Below are 12,204 nucleotides of genomic sequence, written 5' to 3'. Positions count from 1 at the left end.
TCTTGGCCATTTTTATGAGGCTTTTTTAATAGTGTTCATATCGATATCGGAATTATATCATATCGACTGAAATTAAGAAATATATCGTGATATAAATTTTGGCCATATCGTCCAGTCCTAGTTTGACCCTATTTTACCCAGCACTGGGTTGTATTTAACCCAGCATTTTTTAGTGTAGGTACAGTAAAAGCAAATCTAGAGTTTTCAGCATGATCCATTCAGAAATCATAATATGCAGATGCTATATCTAATATTCAAATTTGGTCAAGAAACATAATTATGTTGAAAACAGTTGTACTGCTTAATATTTTTGTGGAAACAATGCTTATTTTCAGAATGCTTTGAAGAACAGAAAGTTCAAAAGAACAGCATTTGTTTGAAATATAAATATTTTGTAATACTGTAAATAGGGATGCACGATATATCGGCCACCATATCGGTATCGGCCCATATCGGCTCATTTTTTCTGTTATCGGTATCGGCCTGATAAGAAAATTTGGCCGATATCTTAAAGCCGATAAATAATGCATTATTTCCTTCAGAGACACTTCAGATGCGCGCTGTTCGTTTGCAGCCTTTTGTGCAATTGTACATTGTAATATTGTGTTTATTTGATGTATATCTGATTTATCTCATATAGAATGCGTTTGGTTAAGTTAAAAGAGCGCTTCAGTTTACCGGTGATCATCTTTAGCTCAGCACACGCAGCTCAAACAGCAGTGCACTACATTAATAACTATGATTGGGAATGTCGTGTATATAACATTCTAATGAGAACATTATTATAATAAAACGTTGTGAATTCTTTGGGTTTAGTTGCCGTGTTTCAGCGCGTTGTTATGGGAAGAGCGCATCCACAACAGGATCACACATTCTGACTATAGCACGCAATAACTGCATCATTTTGTACATATATAAGTTGTAATATTATGTTTATGTTGTATTAATATTAATCTCAGGATGCATTTCCTTGAGTTAAATAAGCTGCCAGCAAAACGCTTCAGTGTACCGTGTTCATTCAGCTCTTCAGCTTCAGCACGCACAGCTCAACGGCTGCTATTTAAAACAGTGGTATTAATTTGTTACTTTTTCAAAATCATTGATATATTATTAATAACAACAACCACTTGTATTGTTCTCTTATTATTTTCATCAACAATATGGTTTAGTAATTAAAATCATTTAATTATTGTCCGTGCAGAGGCTATTCCATTTTATTGATCTGTGGCGCATTCATTTTGATTCTTTACACGTGTAATGATGTCCAGTGACTTGTTTGCATTATTTATGCATAATTTTATTTATTTGTAAGACTTTTTTATGACTAAATTTGGTAATGGGAGAGTAAAAATATTTTTAAAACGTACACCGTTCAAACTAGGCTGCTTATGTTGAAGTGTTTGGGATGTGGCTTTTAATGATGAGACCTTTTTTGTAATCAGGCTCTCAAAAAGTATATAACAATTTGGATATAGATTTATCGGCCAACATATCGGTTATCGGCTTTCAAAAATAAAGAATAATCGGTTATCGGCCAAAATTTTCATATCGGTGCATCCCTAAAAACAACGTTAGACTTTCTGTGTATAGACATTTTAATGAATAGGTTCTTAAAAGTTCCAGAATCTAATTTGGTAGGCCATCTGTTCACAAGTGTGCTAAATTCAGGTGTACAAGTGGTCCAGTATATTTTGTCATATTATATGCATGTGATCAAATCACGTGTGGTTACATTTTACCATTGGTCTAACCAACTTGGTTCAAAAGGGATCCAAGCAATTGGGAATTTTATGTTTGGGGTAAAAGATTTCTCCACTCAGATTTTATTCATATGGATTCACAGAAAGCTATTTGTTTGAAAGTGACTTCTGTGAGCTGTGCTTCTTATATCAATACACTATTGACAATAGACACTGGACCTTTTTTGTCTGCAAATTTTATCAGCACCTTATCTGTATGTCCATTTGATAGGCGTATTAATACCAGGTGTAAATCGCATTTGGAACACCCGAAATGGATCTTAATACATCTTAATGCAAGCAGGGCCTGTAGAATTTGTTTGATAGATCTAACCAAGACATTTATTTAATCTGTTGATGACAATTGAGTTGTGGTTTTCACATGAACAAATCTGCAAGTAGTCTGAACTTTTCCTTGAAAACTTGCACACATGCGCATTGAATTTGTTTAGCACTAATAATTGTTTCAATATAATTCAAACTTTCTCAATGAAAGTTTTATTTTAATTAAAAAAAAAAAAAATCTTACCGACCAAGATTTTTGAAGGGTGGTGTGTATGCAATCTGTACAAATCTGGATAATGCTGTCATAGGTCATTGAACAACCCATGTCAGTTGACCACTAATTGCTACTTTTCAGAACAGATTTTTCCCCCCTAAACATTTGCTCTCAGGAAACATGACAACATTGTACTTTTGATCAGTCTGTAGAGAATGACGAGCCAGACATTCTCCTTATTAAAGAGGAGAGAGCTGGCAACGAGAGGTGTGAACGGTCCGAAAGAGAAACGGAGACTACTGAAAATCGTGAGTAGTGTGTATTATTTTATTTTCGTTGTAAGTTATTGCAGGGAATAAGTGCATATAGTGGTCAGATCTGTGATTAGTTGATGTCAACAGGATGACAAAATATAGCTTTTAAGGCGATTTCATCCAACCAACGAATGTAAAATTCACAGATATATGTGAAGTATGCCAAGAAAACTGTATTTTAGTATTTTATAATATATGGGTATTACATAGTGTTTTCTTTTTGCGTTATATACTGATATCTCCATGTTGTAGATAAAGATGACAGCCAGTACAGGAGTGCAGGAGTCTTTGTAACAGTCCGCAGAGATAACTTCATAGACCAGAACACAGTCCAGCACTGCCATCAAGAGGTAAGAAACTGTATTTCACAATCAAAGAGCTCTGTTGACCACTAATAATGTATCAGGAATCATGACAGCATTGTGCTTTTTATCAGTCTGTAGAAGATGACGAGCCAGATGTTCTCATTATTAAAGAGGAGAGAGCTGGCAACATGAGGTGTGAACAGTCAGAAAGAGAAACAGAGACTACTGAAAATCGTGAGTATAGTGTACTGTATGTAATGTGTGTGTGTACAGTTTATTTTTCACTTATTTAGTTGTCCCAACATGGATGACAAAATTTGTGTAAGGTTTTACGAATTAATCCAGGTAAGTAATTAGTAATATTACATGTATTACTAATTATTTGATTACTAATTACATATCTGGTAATACATGGAGGAATAGATTCATAAATTGTCAAATATACAACAAAATTATAGCATTAATAATAGTGTTAATTTATTTATTTTATCTATTATTGTATTTTTTTTATTTTAACCTTCAATATTTTAGTAATGTTGTACCAACTGACTCATGTATGTTTTACAGCATTAGTTGAGTTTTTTTTTGCTTGAAAATTTAGCATTTACTGTACCTGATATACTGTATATCCAAAATAATCGATATTGAATCTAATCGAATCGCAAGCTTGTGAATGAGAATCGAATCGAATCGTGAAATGTGTGTCAAAACCCAGCCCTACTTGCTTACCCTGTGTTATTTCTGCTCTTTGCTTTCTGGATAAGAAAACACACAGTATGGTGCAGGAGCTTTTGTAACAGTCCACAGAGATAACTTCATAGACCAGGACACGGTCCAGCACTGCCATCAAGAGGTTAGCGTGAGAGAGACATTTGAACATACCTGTAATTATTTACAAATCAGGCTCATGACAGACAAACTGCTTTTCTCCAGCAGTGACCATTTACATACTGCTGCCCTTTTTTGTTCACATATGATTAATATTGTTACCTATTCCTAGTAAGCTTATGTTGTGCTAGTATATTCAGATTTAACATGAACCGAGAGTGAAAAATACTCCTAAAGCATTTATCAGTTTAATTTACTAATACATCTGGTAATACATGGAGGAATAGATTCATAAATTGTCAAATATACAACAAAATTATAGCATTAATAATAGTGTTAATTTATTTATTTTATCTATTATTGTATTTTTTTTTATTTTAACCTTCAATATTTTAGTAATGTTGTACCAACTGACTCATGTATGTTTTACAGCATTAGTTGAGGTTTTTTTTGCTTGAAAATTTAGCATTTACTGTACCTGATATACTGTATATCCAAAATAATCGATATTGAATCTAATCGAATCGCAAGCTTGTGAATGAGAATCGAATCGAATCGTGAAATGTGTGTCAAAACCCAGCCCTACTTGCTTACCCTGTGTTATTTCTGCTCTTTGCTTTCTGGATAAGAAAACACACAGTATGGTGCAGGAGCTTTTGTAACAGTCCACAGAGATAACTTCATAGACCAGGACACGGTCCAGCACTGCCATCAAGAGGTTAGCGTGAGAGAGACATTTGAACATACCTGTAATTATTTACAAATCAGGCTCATGACAGACAAACTGCTTTTCTCCAGCAGTGACCATTTACATACTGCTGCCCTTTTTTGTTCACATATGATTAATATTGTTACCTATTCCTAGTAAGCTTATGTTGTGCTAGTATATTCAGATTTAACATGAACCGAGAGTGAAAAATACTCCTAAAGCATTTATCAGTTTAATTTACTAATACATTATTAAAGTCAAAAGTAAAAAAAATAAATAAAAAAATGTGTAATTGTAAATAAAGATTATTGGCGTATGTTTATTTCAATACTTGTCTTTTTTTGTAATTATTTATGAAATTGACTAGTGAAAAAATAGTTTGAAATATAGTCTTTTTTCTTTTTTCAGTGTATACCAATATTATTTAGTGGACAGCTAACATGAACAGTTTTTTATTAACTACCATCAATAAAGATTAATAAATACTGCAACAAATATATTACTCATTGTTAGTTAATTTTACTTCATGCATTAACTAATGAGACCTTATTGTAAAGTATTAACAACAAGTTTCAGTATTCATATTTGATGGTACAGAATATAGTACACCTTGAATACAGACAATTTTGTTTCTGCTAAAATTGCTCTTAACATGATTTGTTCCTCTGGCAGTCCAATGGAATGCGACCTGATCTACTTGAGGATGAAACCCCAGAAATTAATGATATAGGTGAAGAAACACATTTACTAAATAGTAACTAGAAAATTCTTGTTGTGAGTGACATAATTACTAAATGCAGTGTTTGCTCTTTTTTTCTTGCTTACTAGTTTCCATTTAAGCATGTTGTATTTCAAAATAGGTGAAACGACTGTGGAGAGATGTTGTGATGGAGACGCAGAGACTAACCTGCAGCCTGTCCCTTCCTTCCCCTCATGGGTTTCCAGGAGATTGGACGCAACAACAAATCATCCCTCCTATGCTGAATCTGAATGCAACAGAGGACCTTCTGTGAATCAGTACTTGATGTACAGAAGAAGCGCAGATCCCATGTGTTCCTATGCAACTCCAATGGACTCTAATGGCTTGTCTATGCCTGATATGGAAGGCCATTTAACACACAGCGATGAAGGTAACAACATTTCTCAATCCGAGCGGTCCCGTTTCACACCGAGCTTTTCTTTCAAACAGTCAGACTCTCCTCAGATGCAAAGGAAAGACAAGTTCATATGTAAACATTGTGGAAAAGCGTTCTCTCAACCCAGCACTTTCCTCTTGCATCAAAAACTTCATAACAGGGAGAGGCTTCACCACTGTACACTCTGCGGTAAGCGATTTAGTCAGGCGTCTAGTCTCAAAAGACACCATAGCATCCACAGAGGAGAAAAACCTTTCAGATGCGTGCACTGTGGCAAGCAGTTCGCAGATCAAAGTAACCTCAAAAAACATGTGACTGTTCACACAGGTGAAAAGCCTTATGGTTGCAACCTTTGTGGGAAAATGTTCAACCAGTCTTCAAACCTCAAAACACATATGAGGATCCACACACGTGAGAAGCCTTTTGGTTGTGATCGATGTGGGCGGATGTTTGCGCACAAGTATATTTTGGTGAAACACCAACAGAGAATCTGTGTGTCTACTGGACAATTCTAGACTTCACACGGTAGAGAATACTCCCATTGGTACCCATCATTAAAGGGGTCATATGATGTGATTTCAAGTTTTCCTTTCTCTTTGGAGTGTTACAAGCTCTTGGTGCATAGATAAGATCCCTGAAGTTGCAAAGACTAAAGTTTCAAAACCAAAGAGATATTCTTTATCAAAGTTAAGACTCTGCCACGCCCCCCTAAAACTGCTCGTTCTAACACGCCCCCACATATCTACCTCACTATGTGGAAATATTTGCATAATGCTGTGTGCAAATGTGCGCGAAAGAAAGAAGGTGGAGTCAGCTGTCTTAACCGTGGCTTGTGTACTGCAAACACATACCAGCTTCATCACTGTGTCTGTCATGCGACTCTGTTCCCCTTTCGGGCTTGAACTGATGGTAAAACTAATGACATTATTTACTGTCTTTACATTTATTTTGAAAGATGAAGCTCGCGATTATGGTAAAGATCAAAATAATGATCTTTAAAAAAGCATCATATAACCCCTTTAATTTAATCAGCTTAATTTACATTGGAGTGGAAAATGCACATTATTCCAAATAATAAATAAGAATATTTTATCAAGTGCAATAATCGTTTTTTTTTTGTTTTTGTTTTTTTTGGTCGTCAATCATCTAGTGCTTCTTACAAACCACAACGTTCCGTTCGGAAATGGACACTTTTAATGATCCAAACAATTCTCGATGGATAAAATCATTTCTTTTCTCATCAGATATCCCGTTTCACTGAGAAATACATCAGATTTCTGAAGTAAACTGAGCTGCGATCAGCATTTCATGTTGACAAATTTTTCTTAACTATGTTACAGTGTACAGTAAATGACAATAGTCTTTAACAAACAATTTTGATTATCTCAGAAATTATCTCTACATTAATCAGAAGGAATGTGAAAGATTATTGTATACATTTGAACTTAAAAGACTGCTAAATGCTGTTATGTAACATCAGTGACTTTAATGTTAATAAAGTCATGCACCTTCAAGCAAAGGATTTCTTATAATTGCATAGAAAATGACACGTGGTTCTAAAAAAACAAAACAATCTAGTGTAGGTTGCTTTGTTTGCATTAAAACTGCTGCTTAATTTCTAATTTAAAGTTGTCCATTTATGGTAAATAATGGTCTCTGAATTGGCTGGTTATAGATTACATTCTTGTTTGAGTTTAAAATGATGTTCAACCCAAATGGCAGCATGAGAAATTTCATGATTATCTACATTAGTAGCTGTATTCTTTAGCTTTAATAAAGTTATACCCATGTGTTTTTTTATATTCAGCAAAACAATAGTACACAACCCATTAAGCAATATTGAATATGGTAGATTTAATATAATTGTCATACATGTTAAAATGTATAAACAGAAAAACAGATTAATTTATAAATCGCAAGCAACTGCCTCTTTTCATAAAACCAGTCATTTTGATGTGTATAGTATAGTATGCTGGGTACAGACTTTTGATTTTTATGATTTAAAATCGTCAGAGTAATTTATAATACCATCACCATTTGTCTGTTGAAAAAATCTATTCAATCTGTTAATTTGATTCATATGTATTAAATCATCAAGTATTTATAAACTTTTATTAATCAATGCATCAATCAACTGCAAAAGTCAAATCACAGACTCTGCCTGTTTGGCAGGGGTGATAGAATGTTAGTATAAAGTCAACTAGAATAAAACAGTTAGATGGAAAAGCAAAATGGCTCCCACACTAACCCAAAAACTGATAGGTGGATAAAAAGGGCATCCAGCACTGTTAGTTGTGGCATTAGTTGTTTTTGCCATTACTGTTGTCGTAGCTATAGTTGTTGTTGTCGCTGTAGTCATGCTTTTTGTTGTAGAAGTGGTAGACATGGAGGTGGTAACAGCAGGTGTTACTGATCTTGAGCATATGCCAACATTTCCAGCTCTGTCTACAGCAACCAGTTCCATTATTTCAGAACAACAAGAGGCGCTGTAGAATGCAAGGGTGACGTTCACACCTCCATCCCTGATTATGGTGGTAGTGTTGAGGGTTCCAAGGCCCTGACGCAGAGTCACAGAGATGATACCCGTCCCATTTCCGTCGGTTAGGTTGGCTGAGAGCTCCCATGAGGACAGGCTACAGTTGCCTGAGCAGTTAGCATTTACGCTAATAATCTCACAGACTGGAGAGGTGAAGTCCGTAATCTAATGGAGGGGAAATTATTTCATATTTTATGTATTTATTATTTAATTAACATAACTGTAATAAAAACTAACCAAGTATGTTGATATATAGATTTCCATGTTAAAAATATGTTTACGCACTACTGTTCAAAAGTTTGGGGTTGGTACGATTTTTTAAAAAATGTCTTATATGCTCACCAAGGCAGCATTTATTTGATCAAAATACAGTAAAAACTGTAATATTGTGAAAGTTTTCAGCATCATTACTCGGTCTTCAGTGTCACATGACCATTCTAATAGTCTGAGTTGCTACTCATACATTTCTTATTGTTAACAGTGTTGAAACAGCTGTGCTGCTTAACATTTTTGTGGAAATCTTGATACATTTGTTTTCAGGATTCTTTGATGAACGGAAATAGAAATCTTTGTAAGATTATAAAGGTCTTTGTGATTTCATCTTTGATTGATTTTAATGTGTCCTTGCTTAATAAAAATATCAGTTTCTTTCTTAAAAATCGTATTGACCCCAAACTTTCATGGATAAATATTACATTTACATTTCCAGAAATAGATAGTTTAGATAGATAGTTACCGGAGAAACGACTGTAAGCTTAAGCACAGCATAGTTGAAATCACTTTTGCCTGATGTTTCGGCCTCAATGGTGAGAGTCACTTCAGTGCCTGAAGGAGTGTCTGAGGGTGCAGTGAGATTTATTGTGCTATTTCCACTGCTTCCACTTCCAGCAGTCATGGTGCTGGGAAATACTGTGGCAAACCCACGGTCATTCCTAGCATTAATGTTGAAGAGCTCATCAGATCCATTGTACACCACTGTAAAAGGGATGCTCAATGTCTTCCCAGGCTCCCATACATCATCTGTCAAAGCCTAAGTGTATAAATAGTATGATAAATAGTTATAAGTTTGAGAAAGAATAGTATGCCTATGGAGTATTAGTCATATATTTTTATGACTAATGTTAGAAAGCCTGATCTTACAGTAATAATCACACTGGAAGTCCTGTGTTGTGTGATGGACTGTCTCTGAAAGCGACCATTTGATGAACGTAAAGAATTCCTCTCTCCCATCACACGGACAACAAATTCTCCTGCTGGGACCCTGTTCATTGTGACTAAGAAATCCCCATCTGCAACCTTTTCTAGGGTTCCAATAATAGTCTGGGATCCTGATGCTTCCACGAGAGCCACCTCTGTGGGGGTAACAGTGTCTCCACCCATGACGGTAAGCAGTAGTGTGGCGTTTCCGTCTGTAGCAGAGAAAGAGCAATAGAGAGAGTGAAAATATAAGTTGTTGCACAAGTTTCTTATTGTTCATATTTGCTTTGTTCACTCACTTGCTGGGGGTCTGCTGCTTAATTCACTGTAGCCCGAATGAGCACCTTCGCTTAGCTCCACAAAGTTGAACAGGAAGTCAATGTCACTTTGACCTGGTAATTCAATAAGTAAATAGCTCTTAAAGAGATATACTGCCTGGTCAAAAAAGATGCCATCTGGATTTATAAGCAAATACTTAAAGGGATAGTTCACCCAAAAATGAAAATGCTGTCATCATTTACTCACCCTCATGTCGTTCCAAACCTGTATGAGTTGCTTTCTTATGTTGAACACAAAAGAAGATATTTTGAAGATTGCTGGTAATCAAACAGTTGGTGGTTGCCATTGACTTACATAGTATTTTTTTTCCTAATATGGAAGTCAATGGCAACCACCAACTGTTTGATTACCAGCAATCTTCAAAATATCTTATTTTATGTTCAACATAAGAAAGCAACTCATACAGGTTTGCAGCATTTATTTGATCAAAATGCAGTAAAAACTGTAATATTTGTAACTGCTACTCACTTTTGCGGTTATTAATATGTTTCTGGCATGTTGTATGTTTGGCAGCAATTATTTTTTTAACCCTAACTGATGCAGTGTGTTGCTTTTTCTCAATCAACCAATCAATCGTTAAGCCATTGTTTCAAAACATTTTGAAACATCACAACATTTATTTCCTTCAAGAGTTGCATGATTTTTTGGCTGAGGACTTGTATTGGCAATTTGAAAGTCAAACCACTCTGTAAAGTCGACTCTAGCACATCCTAAAGAATTTCAATAGGGTTAAGGTCATGACTGTGTGGTGACAAATTCATGTATGAAAATGGTTCCTCGTGCTCACTGAACCACTATTTCACAATTTGGGCCCAATGAACCTTCCAACATGGCTGTTTGAGAAATAAAAATACACACTGCATCAGTTAGGATTAAAAGAATTGTCGCCAAACATACAATATGCCAGAAACATATTAATCACAATAATGATTAAATCCTAAAATCTTAAGTATTCGCTTGTTATCCAGACAGTGACAAATAATTAATTATAATAATGAAAAATTATTGATAAGCCTTTCTTCATTTGTTTACCCTCATGTAATTCCAAACATGAAAGCCCAACACTGGAACAAATGTGCCTCTACCTACAGTATAATTTTTTATTTTTTATTTATTTTTTTCAAAACTCCAACAGGTTACACTGTGGGCCTATATAAAATATACTGTTGCTTCCAGCACGTCTCTTACCAGGATCATTAAATGGCACCAGAATGTACTCTGATACAGCGTCTCTCATCTTGTCGGTGATTTCAGAAGTGACTCGTCGTACTTCATCAATGTCATCTCCCATGCTGCCTGTGGTATCAATTGCAAAGCACAGTACTGAATTCTGAGAGAATCCCATCAATCTAAAGGAGAAAGACCGAAACGATTGCTTGAAAAGGATTCACGATTGCTTGAAAAGGTTGCATAAAGCCCTACAATAATTTCATTTAAAGACCTACAGTCCAAAGGAATTTATTTTTCAACTAATTCTATATTCATTTTAATTGCTGGTGCATGTATGACTTTTTGTTTGCTACATTTACACTTGGCATTGAAATGCAACCTCTTTCCAGATGTTATCCACATATGAAAAGACAAGTGTAAACATACAGTCATCGGAATGTATTCAGCTCTGCTTTTCCTGTATTGTGACCTCTACAACTGATGCAGTCAATCACTTTAGTTCAGTGCTGACTTAATGATTTCAATCTCCCAAAAAGTCCCATTAACAGTCAGTGAAACTGTCAAGACTACACAATGAATTTCATATTTACACTATGTCCACAATTTATTGTTATTAAGAACATTAGCAAGAGTACAGAACTCAGTGTCGCACACTGAATATGATTGGTATTGTGTTTGTGAAAACAAACATGTCTGTGATTGATAACAATACTCAGTACTGAGAAAAAAATACATTGTAAATTCAATTGTTGATGACTTGGATGACTGGACCTATAGGTAATCAATATTTTTACAGTCATAATTATATTTATTATTAATTGTGTATGCCTGATTTAAATATTCCCTGGGGAAAAGAGATCAGATTATCTGGATGCATAATTTATATATGTGGACAAATGTAAATGTGCTGTGTTCTGATTTGGTGATGATGCAGTCTGGCATGTTAATGCCAACTGAAATAAAGGCATTTGTCTGACAGCACCATGAGTGCTGTATGATTAAGTCACTATGTAAGCCAGAATTTCTCTGATGATTCTTCTTGTGGAATTTACTTGGGTCTATCATTCGGGGCACATTTAATTAACTGATCATGCCATCTGATTAAAAAGCAGATGTAATGATTCATTCAAACACAGTATGGAAAAAAACCATTAAAACCTACCTCAAAAAGTTAAGAGTCTCCCAAATAACCTCTAATGTCTTCTAAGAGTTCTCTGGTCGCAGCGATGGCCACTGTCGCAGCATTGTCATGAAGGTAACCATGCTCAGATGATCGTGTATCTTTATTGATTCCACCTTTGGGTGTAAACTTACTTGAAATGTCAAATAAACCTCCGTGGCTACATTTTCCTGTAATATTCCATATGTATTGATTAGTGTAAACTGTATTGATTGATTGATTGATTGTTAGGATATCAAGATTTCAGTACCA

The 12,204-nt window shown here is 35.1% G+C and overlaps 2 protein-coding genes across 4 annotated transcripts in view; one reads left to right on the top strand and one right to left on the bottom strand.

The window, feature by feature from the left end:
- The window catches only part of LOC107567043 (zinc finger protein 239-like), a 9,742-nt gene extending 3,117 nt beyond the window's left edge, over positions 1-6,625 (top strand). The window contains exons 3-9 of one of the 3 annotated variants that reach the window (XM_016252636.1): positions 2,444-2,546; positions 2,805-2,902; positions 2,989-3,091; positions 3,622-3,710; positions 5,067-5,124; positions 5,255-6,084; positions 6,550-6,625. In XM_016252636.1, the coding sequence (XP_016108122.1) occupies positions 2,444-2,546; positions 2,805-2,902; positions 2,989-3,091; positions 3,622-3,710; positions 5,067-5,124; positions 5,255-6,045 (1,242 nt within the window). In that variant the 3' untranslated portion in view covers positions 6,046-6,084; positions 6,550-6,625. The remainder of the gene's footprint in view (positions 1-2,443; positions 2,547-2,804; positions 2,903-2,988; positions 3,092-3,621; positions 3,711-5,066; positions 5,125-5,254; positions 6,085-6,549) is intronic. The other 2 variants (XM_016252635.1, XM_016252633.1) reach the window with 2 other exon arrangements.
- Positions 6,626-7,620: 995 nt separating this feature from the next.
- The window catches only part of LOC107567056 (von Willebrand factor A domain-containing protein 7-like), a 10,593-nt gene continuing 6,009 nt past the window's right edge, over positions 7,621-12,204 (bottom strand). The window contains exons 4-7 of the mRNA XM_016252653.1: positions 9,563-9,655; positions 9,207-9,475; positions 8,803-9,096; positions 7,621-8,231 (exon numbers count right to left, since the gene is read on the bottom strand). Of these exons, the coding sequence (XP_016108139.1) occupies positions 7,731-8,231; positions 8,803-9,096; positions 9,207-9,475; positions 9,563-9,655 (1,157 nt within the window). The 3' untranslated portion in view covers positions 7,621-7,730. The remainder of the gene's footprint in view (positions 8,232-8,802; positions 9,097-9,206; positions 9,476-9,562; positions 9,656-12,204) is intronic.

The sequence above is a fragment of the Sinocyclocheilus grahami genome, unplaced genomic scaffold (genome assembly GCF_001515645.1).
Source record: "Sinocyclocheilus grahami isolate Dianchi unplaced genomic scaffold, SAMN03320097.WGS_v1.1 scaffold1123.1, whole genome shotgun sequence".
Lineage (NCBI taxonomy): Eukaryota > Metazoa > Chordata > Actinopteri > Cypriniformes > Cyprinidae > Sinocyclocheilus > Sinocyclocheilus grahami.
The sequence above is the reverse complement of the archived record's forward strand: the minus strand, read 5'-3'. Positions and strand labels throughout refer to the sequence as shown.